The 22,428-nt window shown below is 33.4% G+C and overlaps 2 protein-coding genes across 2 annotated transcripts; one reads left to right on the top strand and one right to left on the bottom strand.

Moving 5' to 3' along the window:
- Positions 1-11,741: 11,741 nt before the first annotated feature.
- LOC111708240 (uncharacterized) lies at positions 11,742-12,482 on the top strand. The gene has a single exon (XM_023481549.1). It carries the CDS (start codon positions 11,742-11,744, stop codon positions 12,480-12,482), a length of 741 nt encoding a protein of 246 aa, XP_023337317.1.
- Positions 12,483-17,048: 4,566 nt separating this feature from the next.
- LOC111708237 (uncharacterized) lies at positions 17,049-19,675 on the bottom strand. The gene is made up of 5 exons (XM_023481546.1): positions 19,591-19,675; positions 19,248-19,359; positions 18,635-18,751; positions 17,596-17,678; positions 17,049-17,123 (listed from the first exon to the last, which is right to left on the bottom strand). Exons 2-5 carry the CDS (start codon positions 19,350-19,352, stop codon positions 17,078-17,080), a joined length of 351 nt encoding a protein of 116 aa, XP_023337314.1. The 5' UTR covers positions 19,353-19,359; positions 19,591-19,675; the 3' UTR covers positions 17,049-17,077.
- Between the last annotated feature and the right edge of the window lie 2,753 nt (positions 19,676-22,428).

Raw genomic sequence — 22,428 nt, 5'->3', positions numbered from 1 at the left:
AGTTAATGCAAACTCGCCATAATTTGCCACTTTATTTTGTGGAGCACTGTAAATTCATAAAAAGTGGCCATCATTCACCATTTTATATTGGGGAGCACTGAAAATTTGAAAAGTCATCATTATTTACCATTTAATGTTAGAGAGCACTGTATATTTATGTCTTCATTCACCATTTTAAGGGATACTGTTGTGAATCGGGCCCATCAACATGTAATTACATTTAAAGTCCTATAAAGGTCAATATATATTACCTTTCCAGTTTTGATGTCTTTCCTTATAATGGAATATAAATAATTCTGGGAATCCCATATGAACATGGGTTATTACTCAGGTTTTAAGGATTTTTCCTACTAGGCACAAAATCATAGTCCATGCTTCTACTCCAGTCAAACACACTCTCTTAACTAACTTAATTCTGTTTTTCAACTTTTTTGAAAAAGTTTCATTGAATATCCTAGTTCATGAAATTTAAGTCATACAGTTCCCCATGGTTGTTACTTAATACGATTATATCTAATGTGTAAGAACCTGGGCTGGCAGTAGAAACATATGAATCAGAGGATTCGGCCGGCAACTATTTTGATCAATTTAAAATGTTTTAATATTTTTAAACAAAGAAATTGACTAAAAATGCATTGTAGTGACAAATGATTTCAGTAATTTTTGAGTGATTACCAAAAAACAAAAGGGTGGGGGAAGTGTAAAATTTTCCCTCCCCCCCCCAGGCAAGATACAGTTAAGAAGGTCTGCATGTCAAGAGAGGAAATTAGATATTTTGTATTAAGAATGTATTATTTCTCCATGACTTCTGGTGCCTTACTTGGTTCAATCGTGTAAGTTTTTTTAAGATTAGGGAGTATCACAGTGGAGGAGACTAAAAACTTTTAGACTCTACAAATGAGTGTTTAGTCTGTGGACTGAACTTAACTAAGCTTTAAATGGGTAAGTTTAATCAGATGATCAAATGGGAAAGACATAAATATGAAGTTTTGATTTCTCTAGTGCTTACATGGATTGTTCTTTAAAAAATACAGGAATCAAGGCTTCCTTCGCATAAAAATTGGACATCAGATAGATGTTTTAACAGGAGGCTGTGTTTATTGGTCTGAGTGTACACTATGGATACTTTACTGTTAAGGGATGTTTTTAGATATTGGCCAATTCATACAGTGCAAAATTAAATATGCAGTACGCTTTTGGAGGACAAGTGTATGGGAGGGTTTTGTTTAGTATTTTGAATTTTACTCAGTTTTCTCAGAACAGTTCATTAAAACAGAAATATTGCTGTGTAAAAACTGTAAATGTAAGTCTTCCTGTGAAAATGGAATCCTGCTCACAAGAAAAGGGTAACCGTTACATGGAAAACAAATTCTCCATTTAAATATTTTCTGAAATCACCCCCGANCCCCCCCCCCCCCGATTGTAAAGATGGCGGCCCCTTTTCTAGTGCACTGCTTGAAGTCTAAGAAAATCTTGCTTTACTTATCCTATCTGGCTCAGCTAACAATTTCTATAATATCTTCAGCTAAAAGGGCGAAATGTTCAGTTCTTAACATTTGGATTCCCTTTTATTCGAAACTATTTTGATCTGTAAAGGCCTTACACCTTTGCTAAAGCATTAGATAATTTTAAACCATTCAAAACTTACCAAAAAAAACAGCTGATTTTTTCTACTGCGACTTTTTCAACAAAAACTATTCCTTATTTAATATACCAAGCTTGGTCTGAGATTTCAATTAAAGTTTATCATACTTTTTTTCTTATTGAAAACTATGGGAAAGAAGCCCTAAGATATCTTTTTTTAGCTCAGTGTGGAATCAAAGAGTATATTTATCATAATTCGGTTAACAAGGTTTATGGTTGATTTCCAAGAGTTAACTGGTCAAAATCGATCGGAAAAACTTGACCACCCTGTATTGTGTTCAGAACTGCAACCTCCGAGAAGTGTCACTATTAGTAAATCAGTCACAGCTTATCATTCTGGGAAAAGATTCTGTTCGCTTCAGAGTTGAGGTGGCTTGGAAGGTCCTGAATATTATTGCAGAGAGGTAATTTAATTGTGTAGGTGTAAAGCATTGAAATTATCAAGCTAAATCTTTAATGTTTAATTTCACTGCTTTAATTTGTAACTTATGAAAATGATTTTTTCTTAAAAGTGGATTATACAAAACAGGAAAAAGGGGTTTTTCTAGAAAACGCGACAATTTATTCAAATTAATGATACAGTCAAAGGTTTAAATATACTAAGAAATCCTTCACTAATGTTGATTACAGAAAGGAGTATATAATTGGGAAATGTCCTCCTCATGGTTATTAAAATGTTCTTTTAGTTATTACTATCCACTCCCTCAATTGGGCCTAGATTCTAATCTCATTCTTTCAATTTGTGCCAATTTCTAACACTCAGTGTTAAAACATTCGGGAAAGTGTTAGTTTTGGAACAAATATCTCCTGGATTTGCTTTTTAACCTTAAACCTATTTGTCTGTTGAGTGTAGAGTTTTTTATTTCTTGTCTTGCATTAGGTTTGCAATATAACGTTTTTTGGGAAATTAGTTTATATTCATAAAAAGTTCTGAATTTATTTTTATATATATATATATAAATAAGTAAATATAATATAAATAGAATGAGATAGTGCTAGATAAAGAGTTATACAGGGTTATCAACAAAAAAAGAGACTGTAAAGACGACTTAAAACTCTTGAAATATAACTTTTCAAGGTTTAAATTCAGTCCTCAGCCTTGAATATGTTTCAAATTTCAAATGTGTTGTTCAATGATTTTGCAAAAAAAAATTTTAGTTGCAGGGGAGTCATGATATAATGTAAGACAGTGTAAATTCTGCACAATCTTCTATGAATTCTCATCTTTTGTGTGTAATCAAGAATATTATTTAACAGGTAGACCTGTGTTAATACAGATCTACCAGATCTAACCAGAAAACTTAGAAATATGAAGACAACATTGTAGGAATACTAAAGTGTAATTGATGTTGTTAGGACAGCAACTAGTAAATCATTTATAAAGTGAAATGGGCGGGCACGTTTACACTGAAAAAATGCTGTGTTACTTGGACTATTTAAAATCATAACTTGAGTCTAAAAATTATCTTCTTTTTCTGAAATTTTCTGGTTATCACTGTTCTTAGTAGCCAAAACTTAATATATAATTAAGCATAATTTAAACATTAAAATTTAACATAATGAGAATCCCATAATTTGTTCGGATATTGATGGTTGAAGTTGTAGAATTGATGATTTTAGCTAGGTAAGTCATGAAAAATTCTTTAATAGGTTGAAACATCAAATAGCATCTCTTGTCTTTAATAACTTTGCTTATTTTTATGGGTCCTTTTGAAGATCTCATAAGATTAAAGTTGAACTAATTATGTGTCTCTGCATGTTGAAGGATTGATTATACAAAAAATTCATGTGTGATCACATGTGTTGTCTTGTCAATGAACTGTTTTAGACTGGATGCCCAACAGATCCCCGCTGGTACTGTCCCCCACATTAAAACCTTTTCTCAATTTAAGGAATTCCAACGGAGCTTCTCTTTTGGAGTATTCTCCTCAAATGGAGGGAACAAGGATTCTCCACAAGAGGAGAAAATGAGGAGAACCATCCGATTTTGGTTGAAGACAGGAGTATAGAGGTAAGATTATTGAAGAACTTGGATTACATGAAGATCTAAGTGATGCAGATCAAGATGAAATACAGAGGGAAACAGATATAATACAGATATAATACAAGAACTGAAAAACATAAACCCAGCTGCTAAAAGAACCAGGAAGAAATCACCTTCAAATGAGGAATACGGAAAAAAGCAAAAAATAGCCATACCCAAGGATGTAATGCAAGGAAAGTTATTTTAGAAGTGTACACATCTTTTGTACTGCAGTGTACTGTCTCTGGGCGCTAACGTAAACACAAGACAGATGTCCAAGCCTGACATGGGATCCTTCTTTCACATAAAACAATCAATGAAATATTCTGGTCATAGGAAACTATTATGTGAATTATCTTAGTTATCAAAATTTAATGCTTCTAACCTCCTCAGATACTAAATGAACACTGATGCATCTATTCTTGTTCACAAATTCTGCCCAGAGAGAACTGGTTTCAATATGTACGCAGAGTATACCCAACACCAATTAACTTTCCTTGCATTACACCCTTGGCTAAACCCAAGAAAACCGTGAATAAACCTGTTGAAATATACCGAGTTCAGGAAGAAAGAAACCAAACCCTAGTGTTAAATACTGATCTATCAGCTGTTAGCTCACCCAGTGGTTCAGATATGGAAATTGAAAAGGAAAAGAGAAAGGAGGAAGAAAGTGATAGAAGAGAGAACAGTACAGAGTCACAGATCTCTCAAAGTTACGAAGAAGAAGTGGAAAATGATGAAAATTCCACCTTGATCCAAAGATAACATATGATCGTGAAAACATAAAGTATAGAATTAAATTTTCTTGTCCATCAAGGTTAATCAACAATGAATCCAGGGATGCAGAGAAAGATATACCTGTAAGTGTAGTAACACCAGGGAAAAGAACAAAAAAACCTGTGTAGTGTGTATGGCCAGATTACTGACATTACAGAACCCAAAAAGAGTGCGAACGACCCTGACAAATGGAATCTGCACTTTATTCTAGGCATGGATGGACACTTGATGCAGTGCTGGATTTTTGGTACAGAAACCAAAATCAAGGAAAGGAGCAATTGTTTGGAAGAGAGGAATACTATCTCTTCAGCTTCTGGGGAAATTTTACTATAAAGGATATAAATACGACTCTAAATTCAATCACATGAATGACTGGGCAATATATATATAAAGCACATGCAATAAATTCGGCAGAATTAAAAGATCAAGCAATTATTAAGAATCTGAAGACTTAGAATCAGAAGACAGAGAGAGATTTGCAGAACAGTTTCAACCAGCACCTAGAAAGAGCAAGATTCTAAATAAGAAAAAGAACATGATGCATGGATGAAAGGGAAACTAGACACAAATCAACTTAGGATCACAACATGTGGTGTAACAACAAGATCAAAATCGAGACATTCTGGTACATCAGAGAAAACCTCAGGAGATCTCCAAAGAGTAGTGAAATAGAAGAATGTGACGACTGAAAAGTTCAGTTCTTTAACATACATTTAGCTAGACATAAAACAAAAATTCCATGTTACCAAGTAAATTAAATGTTAAATCCAAGAAAAGGAAACACAAAAACAAAAACAAAAAACGTTTTAGTGTAAAAGTTAACACAAAAAAAGATTTTAAAAAAATGTCATTGTTTAAAAAGTTATGTATGTAAATTTTATGAATTCTTAAACAATAATGGTCAATTCCATTGTTATAATTTTTGCTAAAAGAGTAACCCCAAGTAAAATTTCAAAGAGGTATTATACCACCAAAATGTAGAAATATGTACTTGAAACCAATGTAATCTGTTATAAAATGTGTTGAGGAAAATTTTTTATTCTTCAATCATGTCAAGTTATACAAATAAATTCTTTAAACCAAATTTTAATAATCAATTTTAATCAGAACTAATGAATCCAATAATAAGATGTTCAAGGCTAGTCCGAACCACAGTCTCCTCATTTTCTCGTCCTTTCAATATTATTTTTATTAGGTGTCTAATCCTTCCATATAAAACTTTATTTTAAGAATCAAGCCACATTAGGGCATAAATAAAATATCAAATTTTTGTAAATCAAAGTAAAAGTTTCAATTGAATTAAAGATTTCAAGTTTAATGTCCTTAAAAATGTACACCTTTTTTACGGGCATTTTCAGATATTCGTGGTGTAGAATGCCACAAATAATTCCAAGTTTATAGAACTTTCATCTTTTTTGTTAACTATAGTGAAAACCATAGAATTTTTCCAGGTGGTTCCATGGGGAAAATTATAGGCATAGGTATGCCAAATATTTTTCTATTTATTTTAAATCATAAAGGTTAGCCATTATGGAGGCAGAAGAGATTTAAGTTTTACCTAATTAATGTTTGATCATTCTTGTGGGTTTGAAGATTCCAACATCTCAAAATCCTTGGAAAACTTTATTCTATTCATGTTTTATGCCCTATTGTTGCCATTTTTTTAAAAAATGTATTTATTTTCAAGGATTGGACACTTTAAAATAATAATATTGAAAGGACGAGGATTTTGAGGTGGTTCGGATAAGAAAATAAGGAGAATGTGGTTCAGACTAGTGATTGATGTGGTTGGCCTTCCTCCCCTCGTTAAGGGCCCATGGGTTTAGACCACATATGTTAAGTACGCATCACAGCGATAACAAATGGCGGTTTGAAGAAAACTTAAATTAAAAAATCTATTTTTTTAGCCTATGTTCCTCCCGGAATACCCATGGGTTCCCTCAAAAATAATTAACCTATTTGGCATGTTTCAATAAATTGAGATTTTTAAAGTTTTTGAAAAAAGCAGAAATGGATCAAAAATTTGAGGAAACCAATCAACAAACTAAGATTTTTAAAGTTTATGAAAAAAGCGGAAACGGATCAAAAATATGAGGAAATGGACCCAAAATTTGAGGAAACCAATCAACAAAATGAGATTTTTTAAGTTTTTGAAAAAAGTGAAAATGAATCAAAAATATGAGGAAATGTGAGAACGCAGGCAGGAAACAAGTAGATTATCCTGCCAGTTCCCCATTTTTTCAGTAACAGCAGAGCTTCTGGATAATTGACTGGGGGGGGGGGAAAGGTCACAAGACATGATAAAATTAGACAGTTCTGAAGAATTAACTTGGGGCACTCCATTGGTCAAACATCCTGAAGATTTACCAAGAAAGCATGGATAAACTATAGGATAAACTGTTGGCGCAGTCTGTTCTGTCTAGGTAGCTTGGTTGAGATTTACTAATCATACAGCTATATATACTTGTATAAATTAAGATAATCAATCAATTTTCTTGTAGTATTTAGGGTTATCGTAAATGTTGTGCACACTTTTTCTGCAATATCAGCTGTACACAGTGGGTTTATATATAGTGACTTAGACCAAATCTCACATTGTGTTTCTTCTTAAAATTAATGAATTACAGTGGTTTTACAAAAATAATTCACGAAAATAATAATTTTCACTATTCAATAGGGCTCACGTTGACATATTTGACACTATTTAGTGATTTAAGTTTCTATTTTTGGACATTTTTAAATTAATATATATAAATATAATCCGAAAGATTTTGGATTATTTCCTAGAGAGCAATTTTTGGACCCACCCTCCTATCAGTTTTGTACATGGATTTTAAATGTAAGACATGCGACAGCAATGCTCGGCCCCCTAGCCTGTCCTAGGCTAACCCTAAATAAATACTAAAAATAAATTATGTACAAAATTCATAGGTGTTTTAATAAACATAATAATAATAATAATAAATTTTCAGATCAGAATGGGCTATAGAGTATGCGCTGTAAAGTCATGTAGAAGAAATTCTAAAGAAAAAACAGTAAATTTTTTTTTCCATCAAATCCTCAGACAAAGGAGCGCTGGTTGCAGAGCAACCCTGATCCTGATGGTTGGAGAATATTAAAAAACTTTCATGTTTGCTCCAGACACTTTGCCACAGGAGATATGGATGTAGAAATGAATGGAAACCACTTTCTCTGAAATAAAGCTCTTGCATGTCCCTCTGGTTTTGAGTTTCCTGCTATAATTATCAGATTATTTTTTTTAAAATATGCATTATGTAATCAAATATACAGGTAGTGGTTTGAGAGAATTTGTTTTATAAAAGTATCTTAATGGTATAAGCAGGCGTGTATACAGAAGGGGGCCTGTGGGGCAATTCTCCCCCCCCCCCCCTAGAGATTTCATTTACCCCCTCTAAAGCTTATGAACACCACATTATTAACTGGCCCCGCCATCAAAGAATTCAATCCTGTATATGCCCCTGGGTATAAATCAGTGTAAAACTATTTGGCAGTTTTTTTGATAGAAATCCCGTTTTAACCAGTCAACAAGTTTTATTTAGTAAATGTTACAAATTTTTTATGAAACATTTTACCTTTATTTAAGCAACTTTTATTCTATATTTAGAAATGCTAGCCAAGCAGCTTTATTTAACTCTGGAAAAGAATAACTATCCTATAAGAGCCATGAAGTTCCTTCATTCAGTGGGATAGCAATCCCAACCTACAGTACTCAAACAGCTCCCTTATACAGTCTCACACCCAAACAACCTGTCAAAGGAAATTTGCACACTTTTAGTTTTTCTTGATTAAAAATCAGGTTATTTAAAATTTTGCAAAATTTTTTGCATATTTGAAATGGCATGGTCAAGGGCTTTTCAAAAATGTATAATTTGTCATTTTTTGGACAAATTTTTTTGCAAACATTTTACTATAAAACTGGATTTTGCGATAAAAAATTCAATTTTTGCAAATTTGCAAAGTAGAGCACAAGAGCTTTCTAATGATGTATCATTTGTCATATTTGGACATAAAACATGGGATTTAGAGGGGGAGGGGTCAAATTGACCCCCCCAGCGTATCCTGGTTTTCAAGTACCCCAGCAGGGATAGGGTTAAGGATGAATTTTGTTTCAGTGGGGAGCATTCATACTCGGTGGATAATTCAAAAACTTGGAAACGAAAACTGGATGAAGCTACTGAGAAGGGTTTAAAGTTAAAGAAAAATATTACAACTCCAACAAGAAACTAAAACGAGCCAAGGAGGCAATAATAAATTTGCAGCAAAAGTTATCTGAAGCTTATGAAAAGTTCAACATCGATTAAGAGAAGCAAAATCACATATCATATGCAGCTGATCTAACACCTTTACAGCTTTTAAAGAAAATCTTGGACAATCAGTGTGATTATGACGAATCCATTCGCAAATTTGCATTGACGTTGCATTTTTATTCAGCAAAAGCATATAAGTTTGTACGTGAGCTGTTCAATACCCAGCTAACATTAAATCTTCGCCAGAGTTGGTTTTCTGCCGTCGTAAATGCGATGGCAGGGGGTACACTGTATCGCAATAGTATATACTGTATGTCCCCGCCATAGTGCAATTGTCACAGTTTCGATGGCGGGGAATTCTGAACCTCTGTAGTAGAAACAAAATTTTTCCCGCCATAGTATAATTGTTTCTATATATATACGACTTCGGAAATTCTGAACCGCTGTAGTATATACAAAATTTTCCCAGCCTTAGTACATCTGTCGTACATACGACTGCGGAAATTCTGAACCGCTGTAGTATATACAAAATTTTCCCCACCATAGTAATCTGTCGCAGATACGATAAATACACCGCTGTAGTAGTAAATCCGACAGAGTAGACTAAATTAACAATATCAGATATATTAACTGCTATTTCATGTACCGGCAAGGCTTCGAATAGATCAGTATTTGTCCATCCTCTCAAGGAGAAACATATGTAGAAACTTAAAAGTAATAGAAATGTCCACAACTGTGGCTGTTCCTTCCATAAAAGCTATATTGGTTGACAACTTGACGTCTCCTATATTGGTCGTGAAGTGTACGGAGAAAACAAGTAAATCAGTAATGCTGAGTAGACGAGAAGAATCTTATTTCTAGAAGCCATGCTTACTATAGTTAAGGAAGTAGGTACAAATTTAATTTAATTCTAAAGGGACTGTTAAGGGTATTTCAAGTAACCCTCAATTGATAGTACGTCATGTCTGAGTCATAATGGTGCTCTTAAAAGCTTTTTCCGATAAGTATGATTTAAATCAATGTTTTTGTAAATTAAGTATTTTCATTTGTGAATTTTCTTACTCCATAAGCAATAGATCTATCTATCTTTCAGGACATCCCAATAACACTAATGTTATCAGGAAACCACCCCTCCCGGCAACCCTCTGCCTCCCTTAGGAGTACGTGGGTCACAGAGTTAGCATGACACGTGCTAGAGATGTCAACGTTTCGACTTTTTCGATTTTTAGCATACGTTACGATAAATTCAGCTTAAGCACCTAACGTTAGAAAAGTTACGTTAGACATTTTGAAATTGTATTCCACAAAGAAACATTACGTTTTGGATTTTATGCCCTTGAATTTCCTGAACAACGTTAGAATTATGAAATTTTTTTTTTTTTTTTAGCTCAGTTACGTTTTTGCTTTCACAATTTCAAAAATTTTCATAACGTTGTGTTAAAGTTTTATTGAAATTTGAACAAATTTACAACGTAACACATTTCTCCGAAATAGATTTTTTGTAGAACATACGTTACACTTTAACACTATTTTATATCTTAAATCATACAAACGTTTCGTATTTCCATCACGTAGTTTATGCCTATTTCAGAAACGTTACGTATTAAAGCATTATGTTGCATTATAACGTTAAAATTTTCCATGATGTTAAGAATTATATATTTACTACTTATGTTACACTTTTTAAAACGTAGTCGTCTGAATATTTTCCCTTTACGTTTACTGAACCCTTCCAGGGTCTGGAAGTTTCTTACGTTACGCAATATTGAAACGTTAGGTGCTTGCTCTTTCTAACGTTACGTAATGAGGTAGCGTTACGTATATGCTCTACCAAACGTTACGTACTAGGGGAACATTACGTGCATACTCTTTCTAACGTTACACAATGAGGTAACGTTACATATATGCTCTACCAAACGTTACGTACTAGCGAAACGTTACTTACATGGTCTTCCTAACGTTATGCTTTAGGGAAATGTTACGTGCATGGTCTTTCTAACGTTATGCTATAGGGAAACTTTAAATGCACTTTCTAACATTATGTTACGTTAATCATTTCAACCATTACGCTTTATAAAAATTGTTAAGAATGAATGATTTACACCATTATACGCCACAGGTATCAATCATCAATCATTAAGTTATTCATCTTTTTTTCTTTCTCATAAATAGAATTTCTTGCAATCTTTTGTACTGAATTGTTAAACCTGGTATTCTTCTGTAGTCAAAAATTAATAAACCTTGTCAAAAATAATTGACCTTTCCCATGGAAAGAAATTCTTAAATTATCAAGTTTTACTTATTAAAATTCATTATCTTAAAGATATGGTTTCTGCAATACAACAATTTCGATTTCAATCAAATCAAACAGGTTACTTTGAATAATCCTTGGTATACTTCTTGTCTAGGTTTAGCATTAAAACATTAGTAGATGTAGAATATGGTTTTATTCACAATTTCACATATAATATGACAATTTACATAAACAGGAGATTTAACAATAGTAATAGTGATATGGGTATCAAAAGTTGCCTCTTGAAACGCTGAACACCGCCCGTTTGGCCGATTTTCGAGATTTCAAAAATTGTTTTGATTAAGAATATCTTTCCAAAATTTTGCTACATTTGTATAGGATTTTTACGAATTTAACGTTTCTGAACTCAATATTTCAAGACGGATTTTGTGAAACTGTGGCGGACAAGTCGTCGTACTTTCCGCCGTAATGTCTGCAAGTACTTACCTGATCTAAACTCATGTAATATATATAAAAGTCACCAGTTTTTTTGTTCTATTTCATGTAAAAATATATTAGTTGTTTTTTGACTTTCGTCTTTTATTTAGCCGTCGCTAAATCTGGTGACCCCGACGTGATCAACTCCGTACGTTATTTTTTTCGCTATAAATAGACTTTTTTTTCTCGCCGCACTCTTTTCTGAAGTGAGCCGGGCTCCCTGTTTTTTCCACAGTCCACTCCTTAAGTAAGATTAGAAACGGTGAATTAACCTTTTTTGGTGTGATTGCCAAGTGTTATGGCCACCCAATCTGGTGAGGCGCTGCCCAGTGTCGGAGCTGTTGCCCTCAAGCTTCCCCCTTTTTGGCCTGAATCTGCGGAAGTTTGGTTCGCCCAGGCCGAGGCCCAGTTCAATATCAAAGGGATCAGCAGCAGCACCACCAAGTTCTACCACTGCGTGGCTGCAATGTCTCAGGAAGTAGCCTCTCAGATGTTAGATCTCATTCGAGTTCCTCCAGCCTCTGAACCCTACGAGGTCCTTAAAGCACGGTTAGTTAAGACCTACGGTCTCGATGACTATCAGAGGTTCGAGAGTTTAATTTCTCTACCACTCTCTGGCGATCAGAAGCCGTCTCACCTGATGAACAGGATGCTCGCCCTGCTCCCGGAGGATTTCAAGCCTGGTTTCATTTTTCGAGGTTTGTTCCTACGCCGTTTACCTGCAAATGTACGTGCACACCTCCTACAGGAAGATATATCCGACCCTCGTGCTCTTAGTTTGAAGGCAGATGAATTTTACCACAATCTTGCCTCCGCTCCGGTCAACATTCTGTCCTCTGAAGAAACCTTGAATCCTCAGGCCGTCAACGCCATTAGGGGGCCAAGCAGTGCAAACAGAGATCGTCGTTCTAGTGTTTCATCAAACTCGTCTTCAGCTACAACGAGTCGTCGTCCTGCTTCAAACCTTTGCTGGTATCATAGGACTCACGGTGAGAATGCTTCAAACTGCCGTAAACCCTGCTCCTGGTCGGGAAACTAGCTGGCCGGCGGGAGGAATCCTTTTCTCTTCCTGCCGGCAGTTCAAGAAACTCCAGCCTGATCTATCTACAGGATTCATTAAGCAAACGCAAATTTTTGATAGATTCTGGAGCTTCAGTGTCCGTTTTTCTGTGTTTGAAGTCTTCCAACAACAGTTCCAACTCTGACGTCAAGCTCCTCACCGCGGACGGATTTTATATCGACCATTTTCTGGTTTACAATAGTGAGTTTGATTTACACAAAAAAGCAAAGACATGAATAAGTTTAAAAAGTTTCAAACTAGTATTTTTAACAAAAAAGGGCCCATTAGTTTCACTAAACCTGGTGCTTAAAAAAAAATTCTTCCACAGCAATGTTATTCAGGGTGTCACAATATACATTAAAATTGATTCACACTAGTCACTACAGTGTCCTTGGGGGTAGAGGTTTACTATAAATGTTAAAATATGGAGTTTTTTTAAAAATGAGAGGAAAACCCCAGACACCATAAACCTCTGCTATGCAGACAAGCCTCCCAGAGTTGCTAGGCAGATCAAGCCTCCACTTTACAGAAATGAGCATGAACAATACATGAAAATGTGCCTGTGTAATACAGGTTTACTAAAAATTGTTTTTAAAGTTTAAATAAAAAAGTTTAAATAAAATATTTTTTCTCATATGAAAGTATTTATCAATTATCATAAATAGTGGCTAATATTGACTAATGAAGAGGTATATAAAAATTTGAATATTTTTCACACTAAAAAATCAGTATAACATAGGTTTGATAACTGTATTGCGGAGGCTCTCACTGCATGGCAGAGGATCGGTCCACCTAGCAAGTCTGAGTATCTTGTATCTATATAGTGGAGGCTCACATGGTCCAGGGGTTCTCTTCTCAATTAAACAATAGTCCCAGGGCTCCATAAGAAGGGGTGGGGTAAAGGGGGATATACCCCTTAAATATTTAGGGAGTGTAAGCAATTGCCAACCTTTAATTTTTCATTTTTGTGATTTGATTAAAAAACATTTCCCAAGAAGTAAATGATGTTTTGTAAAATTAATAAATATCAGAAATTTGGTCGCACATTTCTCCCCTTGCTTGTCATGATTTGGTCTTAGAATTTACCAAATTCCAGAGGGTTATAATTTTGGGTGCAATTTAAGTGCAATCGCTTGATTGTCTACCCCCACCCCCCCCTGTAAATATTGTAAGCTGCCCCTGAAATTGTCGTACTTAAAATCTCTACCCCCCTCTCAGGAAAATGTTAGCTAAACATTTTAAAGGATTATTATTTAGTAATCATTTTCTCTACTCACTGCACAGGAATGGCTTTATGTCAAGAAAGTCCCGTTAAAATAATTATTGTATAAACAAAAACATTACTTGCCATACGCCACACAAGACAGAAACATTTAACGATTATTTTTACCTAAACATTAAATTAAAAAATGACGCAGACTGATTTCCTAATTAATGCTTAAAGGGGCTGTAATCGTAATTTTAAACCACTTTTCTTGCAGTGGCCCTTCTGGAATTTCAATGTTAACCTTCAACCTTTAAACGGATACATTTCATCGATGCAACAACGTTTTCGATTTTCATACATCATACACCAATGTAAAAAATGTAAATTTTTTTTTTTTGGGTTCTGCGGTATTTTCAAGGCATATTGGATTATTAAAAGTTACATTAAAGGGAGTGACCGGCTATGTAAGGTAGTTGCACTGAGTATGCAGTGTTGTTGATATTTCGGATTCAATTGAGACATATAAATCTTTTTAAAGATCTGTTAATCTAGAGTTTGAGCGCTGGTCAAAACTCCTACTTTGGGTGTGGATATGTTTTCAGAATTAGTTTTTTTAAATTATTAAATAACGACGTCATAAAATGTAAAAAAGGTCTACCTTAAACTACAGACGTCATGAATAGGAACATGTTGAGAAAAAAAAATTAATCTTATCATCAAAAATAAGTAATCTTGTTCAATTATTAGTTTCTATTTTCTCATTCACAAAGATTTACGCAGATTTTCTAGAATTATTATAGAAAAGACCACATTTTAAGATACTGAAGAAATCTGCGAATAAATTCAAAGAAAATAGGAAATTCAATATGATAAATAACAAAATAATCGATTTTAGCATTGATTTATTGACCAATTTTTTTTGAGAAATGTGTTCCTAACCATCTAATAAGATTACTGTATAATTTTTACTGAATTAAACGATTCTGAAAACGGATCCAACCCCAAAGTAGGAGTTTTGAACGTCGAATTTGCACTCAAACTCAGGATTTACAGATCTAGAAGTTTTACAGAAGTTTTATATGTCTCAAATGAATCCGACAAAAGTTTTTAAACAACACCGCATACTCAGTTAAACTATCTTACATAGCCGGTCACTCCTTTTAATACTTCTTTATCAAGGAATTAAGAATTATCCGCAAAAACGGGATTTTTTAACTGGATAAATTATACAATACATTCTACCTAATCAAGCTAGTATGCCATTCTTTGGTTATTTGAAATTACGCTTAGCATCCCCTTTAATCCCCATAATCTCAATTTATCCCAAAGATTGAGTTCCTTAAAAATATTAACTTTAAAACTAATGAAAGCCATTCCTGCATAGTTAGGCAATTTATCTTGCCAAGTACCCTTGACTCAAGGGTTTCGGGATTTATCCTGCCAAATTTGTCTTTGGATAGGAGCCCTGCTTGGCTGAAAAGTCTATTTGATGGAGTAGAAATTGCAGGGACACACCTGAATGAAGTTCATGAGAATGTACATCTTTCGAAAAAAAATCAAAGCTTCAGTTCGCCATGGCAGGGATATGTTTTTTAAAACCGCATTTCCTTCATCAATTTTAATTTTCAAGTTTATCTTATTGATTTTAAAAATAAGTACACTTTTCAAATTAACCATTTTAGATTTTCATCAGCTCTAAATAAAAGTCAATTTGAAATTAATCCAAAAATAGGATTAATAAAATAAATACACTTTGGCTGAAGAATCAATTTATTTTTTTACCATAGCTGGGAACTTAAGAATGGGATAACTTTAATAGTTTAATTCAGACTTCTTAATCTTAATATACAATGTGGATACTTAAATTTCTTGCTTAAAGGGATTGTAAAGGAAATATGAAAGCTAATCACTTTAGCTCTTGATCGCGACCCATGAAAGTTATATCTGATGTTCCTATCTCGAGAAATTGATATACAACCATGTCAAATTTATACGAAAATTAATATATATACAATTTTGTATAAAAGTAGTGGGTTTAAATAGATCAAATTCAGCAAATAAGCAACCAATCTGAAAACGATGATATACGAGAGAAAGCTAATTGTGACTTAGGTGTACTCCAATTCTAATTTTATATTTGTTATTTCTATTTTTAGTAGATTTAATTCATAATATTATTTATAAGTCCGTATTACTTGACCAGAAATTCCACCAATGGCAGTGCAGTAAAGTGGTCATGTGATTCAGGCGGGGACATGTGACCAGTATACTGCTCTGCCATTGGTGATAGTTCTGGTCACGTGATTTAAGTTTAAAATTCTCTAAATTTTAGATATATGAACTTTTGTATAATTTAACACAGTTTTATATCAATATCTCGAGACAGGAACATCAGATAAAACTTTCATGGGTCGCGATCATGAGCTAAAGTGATTAGCTTTCAGACTATACCCCCTTTCATTTTTCCTTTACAGTCCCTTTAAGCCACTTTTTTTTAATTTAGTACAGAAAAAAGGTTTTTCTAAATTATAGAGTCCCTGTGTATCTGTATATTACTCTTAATTAGATGAGAGACCTCAATAAAGGTAGTGACCAGCTATGTAAGGTAGTTGAACTGAGTATGCAGTGTTGTGGAAAACTTCTTTCAGATTTATTTGAGACATATTAAACGTTTTAAAGATCTGCAAATCCCGAGTTTGAGCGCAAATTCAATTAATTTTGGGTGGATACGTTTTCAGAATCAGTTTTATAAATTATTAAATAATGACGTCATAAAATGTAAAAAAGGTCTACTTTAAACTACAGACGTCATGTATAGGAACATGTTGAGAAAATAAAAATTAATCTTGTCATCGAAAATAAGTAATCTTGTTCAATTATTAGTTTCTATTTTCTCATTATTCTGGTTTCTCATTATTCACGAAGATTTTTGCAGATTTTCTAGAATTATTTTTCATTGTCGTTATTTACTATTTTAATAAACTAATTCTGAAAACGTATTCACCCCCATAGTAGGAGTTTTGAACATCGAATTTGCGCTCAAACTCTGGATTTACAGATCATTAAAAAGTTTTATATGTACCAAATGAATCCGAAAGAATTTTTCCACAACACTGCATGCTTAGTTCAACTACCTTACATAGCCGGTCACTCCCTTTAAATGACGCACAAAATTTCAAATTCCCAGGCTTCTGATACTCTACTGTGATTGGTTGAATTTTACACACTTTTCAATATAAAAACACGATTAATTACGGTAGTCTCAAGATAAATAAGAGTATTGATCGATATCCACCAAGTTTCCAGCTCAGTTTATTGACAAAATATATCTTACCTCTGGGAGGTTTATTGAGAATGCCTTTGTTCTTCACCAAAATTTGGCCGGATCAGTTTCATTTGCTTTGATCCCCCTACTGAATCAATGAGCAGGTCAATGTTAATTTAAAATAATTGGTTGTTATAACACGGATTTTTGATAGAGAAAATCATTGTAAAGAATCTGGGATATTTACTTAATACTTAATCTTAAAGTTTAGGTTTTAAAAGGGTGAATTGAGCAATCTTTGCTCAGAAGGTTTTTTCAAGTCTATGCATTCACAGCCAGAAATTAAAGAATTTTAACTGTGACTTAAATTTGAGACGCTGATCAAACATGGTTGGTTTCCCTTAAAATAATTTAAAATGTTTCAACTTTTAAGCTGGGGCTGAATTTAAACAGAGGTTTGGGGAATTTGAGAAGGGGCTTAAATTAAATTTGGACTCTGAATCAACTGAATTTTTGATGTTTGGATTGTGATGCTAGTGTTAAAATAAGTGTAAAGTTATAAGTTCGTTGAACATTTAAAAGTAAATCAAGTTCCTACATTGATCTGAAGCTTCACTAACCTAAATATCACAAATTCTCTCTTCATCGTCTGGATGTCTTGTTTTGTTAGGTTCAGGATGTCAACTTGATCCGAGCTATCAACCTGAACAAAAACATCAGAAAAATCAACTTTTCTGCTGATTTTGCAATACATTTATGGAGATATAAATCAAACATAGTCAATGGCCGCCAAAAATGTAGATGTAGACTAGTCAGAACTCCAACGTAATTTCAAGTAATCTTCTGCACATTTTAGCAATCGACCCTTTCTGGTTAACAATGAATAAGGTTATCGCCTGACGCCTATGCTAAGAATTCTGACAACTTTCCTGAATCACAAAGTTTCATAATAAACACTACAAAAACTGCATGGGTACTGGAGTTCACGTCTCCAGTCCATTAAAAGAAACTGCAACCCAATTTTTTTTCATCTTCTAAAATGACTGAATGAGTTGAGGAAAAATTGAATAACCAAAAGACCATTTATGTTTCATCCTATTTAATACATTTAAACAAAATATTATATTTTCCTCGTTAAAATAAATTTATATCCCATTTTTGCTACGCTCAAACAAGCCTGACTTTTAGAGAAAATAAAAAATGTTCAAGAGAGGGGGGGGGGGTATGATTAAGAAAATATACAACCCGGAAATATACAAATTATATTTTTCTCGCAGTAAGAAAACATATTCTTTGAGTAATTTTGAGATGCAGAAGAAAATAAAGTATTGCAGTGAAAACAATCTTATTGATACTTCGCCAGAAGAAATATGGTTAAAAATGCGGAAATCTTTTTTCAATCGAAGTAAACATTCGTGTTTTATTGTCTATTCTTTGAGAAGATGAATTTATTTTACTAGTAGTACTGACAATTTGGATAAATTAATTCAGCAATGAACTACAGGAAATATATAATTTCTGTCAATATTAAAAATATTCAATTATGTCCCAAAACTTATGTTGAATTTTTGCTATTACGGTAAATTCTTTAGAAAATGCAAGATTAACCCTCACTTTCCCATTGCAACAAGTCTACCCAAAAATCTTGTGTATACTAACCACTTGTAAATATTTAAATCTTCCCACAGGCCCAGGGACAGGGGCTGCTCTAGCTAAAACAGGGGCTGGTAGAACAGGAGCTGGAGTTGCCTTTACCGTCTTGTTTAACAACCAATCCTTAAAAATTAAGATATTAACCATTGAATAAAATTTTTTTACTAACAAAGTTCTATGCATTACCTCAATTTGTTGATGTAACTTGCATAAAAACGATGGGCACTATTTTTTATAAAATAAATTGAACCTATCAAAATAAGGGTATTTCCATCTGGATCTCACAACGCCTGGAGGCAGCCTTGATTTAGGTTTTACGCAGTGTTTTGCGGCGCCGTAAAGGCTGGGTATAAGAGAGCGAAACCAAGTCTAATTTTAACTGGGAAGGTAGGGTCAGAAGGCTGCATTGAAAATCTGCAGTTTTAAATTTCTAATGGGAAAACTGTCCATTGATATTTTAAACTTTGATTTCTTTATCTGACAGAATTCATATTTTTAAATAAGGTTGGGTTGCAAAGATAAAAGGATTTTAAAAAATCAGAGTTTGTTGCACAAACTCAATTCTTTTCAGGCAAAATCAATAGAATAAGAGTAAGAATTATAGAATTCTTTCACATACCTCACTCAAACTGATCTCCTCCAGACTGAGACATGCTCTTAGTGTCGGATCCACACTTCTTGCTTCAGCATACACCGGCTCATACTCAGGATCGTCCATATCCATACAGTATCTTAAATATTTTTTTTTATTTTTTTGTTCCACGACAGTCAACAAAATTTTTTTTTGTACGAACAAGGCCATAAAAACTAAATTTTATAAAATTAGTCTTTAGTAACTTTAGCGAAAAAACATTTTTTGTTATATGCTTTAGCATTTGTTTTTTGAAGAAAAATAATATTTGTCATTGAGAAATGATTTTCCGGTAAAATATTCACACTTCTCCCTCAAAAATAAATCTTACTTAAAATAGGTATGAATCAAAGCACGGTAGTCTCTGCAGAACTCTCAGACACCCTTAGGCAGACTCGTTTGACGCTCGACATGCCAAACAATGTTGAGAATATCCTAAAAAAAACAATAAATTTTGTTCATATTTTTTTTTGGAGGGAATACCTTGATATGGGAAAAATGACTGATTATTCTGTCAGATCATATTTTCATTACATATGTATTTGTAGCGGAGCACAACAAAAGTTCATAACTTTTTTTTAGCAGCATCATTCTAATTATTAAAGAAAGTGATTGATTATTCGTAAAAGTGAAACTTGATTAGGTAGAACCCCAACGCTCCCCAACCAACCTGTTCAGGGTTAACTTATTTTAATTTATATCTACTCCACAGATAAACAAAGCTTAGTATCACATTAAAAAAAATTGACTTAAGTATAAGAAAGATTTCGCCATTAGTATCCAATTATTAATGGTTTTTAGTCAAACGATTTAGGAATTGGTCTCTAAGCCTTCATGGATCAATCAGTTATCAGCAAAATTTGAAAACTCAACTTCCCTACCCTACCCTACCCTACCCTACCCTACCTTCACACTGGGAATAACTTGGTTAATTGTTGAAAATTCCTCGCCACCGAGGATATCGATGTGACCCATCGCCGGAGTAAAAAGTTCCACAAAAAGTTTCATCAGAACTAATTCCTGAAAAAAATTTAACTTATCAAGTTTATTTTTTTAAATAAATGGTCAATGTGATTGGGTGTTTCATTCATGTTTTTCTTTCATTAAAGGGACCGTTCACTTATTTGGGTAATTTTAGGGTGAACTAAACAGCCTATTCGCTGTTGATTGGTAATAGTCTTACTTTTACTTTACTGTGGCCGGAGAAAAACAAACAAACAGATCTAATGTTTTACACAAAATTCTTTACTAACATAACAAATGACGTCTTTAAAATCCACTATTTTCTTTCCCAGTATATAGGTGGGGGGGGGGGGGGAAGAGAGTTAACAGCATCCCTTAAATTTTTTTCAAGGGGAAAAATGAAGAAAAAGGAATGGGAAAATTGGAAGAAAAGGGGAAGGAAAAAAGAAAATAGAATTAAGAAGAAAAAAGAGGGTGAAGAGGGATTAAAAATGAAAAAGGAGAAACAGAAATTTTTTAAAAAGAAAATTTAGATAAACATTTACCTACGCTTTGAACTACAGTTAGCATAGACATCCACCTTGTTCTAACGAAAGATTTAATCGACTTGGAGGACTTTTTGCTGAGAAACTCTTGCGCCTAATAATTTTGGTGAAATGAATATTAAGATATTAACAATATGAAGGGCATTTTTACATCTTGTTTTAAACGATAATTATTCTTGTAAATCTCAATCAAATTTTGTTTTTATACATTAAAAAACATGCCTTTCTAAAGATTACTGCACAGCATAATTTCAGACTTCATATATCTAGTTCCCTTTCTATATTTTTGTTCTCAACTTTATTTCAATATTGAAAGACTTAATTAAAACCTATAAATGTGGGGGATGGAGGAGGGGGTGTGGGTTGAATCTATGTATGTTTAAAATGGGGGGGGGGGGGCCATCACCACATTCACCTAGAAAAAGTCAATTGCGGAAAGGTACAGAATTTAAATGCATGTTCATTGCCAAATTATCAAGGCCAGCTCATTGAAAAAGTGAAAGCTTTGGTCCTATGGTCGGATGAAAATATGTCAATAATTGTGGGAAAAATTAAAACATAAGTATTTTTACAAATATCAAAATGTTAAACATCCATTTTTCAATTGCTTTCAAATTTGTAGTTTTCGAATCTGAAGCTTGTCACAAACACGTTTTGGGCAGTTTTAGATTTCTTCAACACGGACAGTACTTTTTACTTCCTGTACTATATACTCAAAGTATTAAAACAAAATATTGGTATCAGTATAAAAAAAATCAAGTTGGTAGTGTCGAAAGTAAGCATTCTTTTTTAAAAAAACTGGTTTTTTGATATGCAACAGTTTTCATTTAATCACGTCCCCTTTTAAAAATAGTTATAAATAATAAAAATAATTCGTTATTTTTACAAAGGGATGTCATATACTCTCAAGACAAATAAAATTCATTGGAAATGTAAACCGCCTTGGGATTCAATGTGTGAGAGCAATCGATACATTGTATTATTAAAATTATTATTAAAACTAATTGTCATCAATAACAAGTATATTTAAAATTCGGTGACGGTAATGGATGAAACCTCTGTAGAGTATAAAAGTAGATGTTAGTTCTACATTTATTGCAAATATATTTCGGTCTGGGTTGACCCTCCTCAGTTCGAGATTGTTTCTGTCACGAATATTAAAAACAAACAAACAAAAATAAGCATTGAATCCAAAATAATAACTGGAGAAAAATAATCCACATCCTTTTTATACTAACTTTAGGGCTGTGACTGAACTTTCCGGCAAGTGATTCTACTTTCTTAAGCATAGGTGAAAAAACACTATCCTTTGACACTCGCAAAACCACAAGATTCAGTGTATGACTAAAATAAGCATTCGTTACGATAAGGGGGGGGGGGATTGTTTATATTAAAATCATATCAGCTTCAGGAGGATGACCTACGATCACAATTTCCAAAGTTGCTCAGCAAGAGGATTGATTTTGAGAATCGCTTTAATTTAAGTATTCAATAACAACCACGAAAAATGGAACAACAAATTCTACAGTTAACTATTTGGTTGTTTAGGAACTGGTTGAAAATAAAAAATGAACTCTTACCATCGAAAATAAGTGATCTTATTTAGATATTAGTTTTTGTACTGTAACAATGTTTAAAATATTTTCAAAATTTAAGAAACC

The sequence above is a fragment of the Eurytemora carolleeae genome, unplaced genomic scaffold (genome assembly GCF_000591075.1).
Source record: "Eurytemora carolleeae unplaced genomic scaffold, Eaff_2.0 scaffold867, whole genome shotgun sequence".
NCBI lineage: Eukaryota > Metazoa > Arthropoda > Copepoda > Calanoida > Temoridae > Eurytemora > Eurytemora carolleeae.
The sequence above is the reverse complement of the archived record's forward strand: the minus strand, read 5'-3'. Positions and strand labels throughout refer to the sequence as shown.

Bases quoted from the DNA above. Each gene is read 5' to 3' on its own strand.
- LOC111708240 (XM_023481549.1), top strand. From the start codon at position 11,742: ATGGCCACCCAATCTGGTGAGGCGCTGCCCAGTGTCGGAGCTGTTGCC.
- LOC111708237 (XM_023481546.1), bottom strand. From the start codon at position 19,352: ATGGATATGGACGATCCTGAGTATGAGCCGGTGTATGCTGAAGCAAGA. The intron at 17,679-18,634 runs GTTAGTATACAC...GTTTTTGTTCAG, and splicing joins GATTTAAATATTTACAAGTG to GTTGATAGCTCGGATCAAGT. The intron at 17,124-17,595 runs GTTAGTGAAGCT...TCATTGATTCAG, and splicing joins AGAGAATTTGTGATATTTAG to TAGGGGGATCAAAGCAAATG.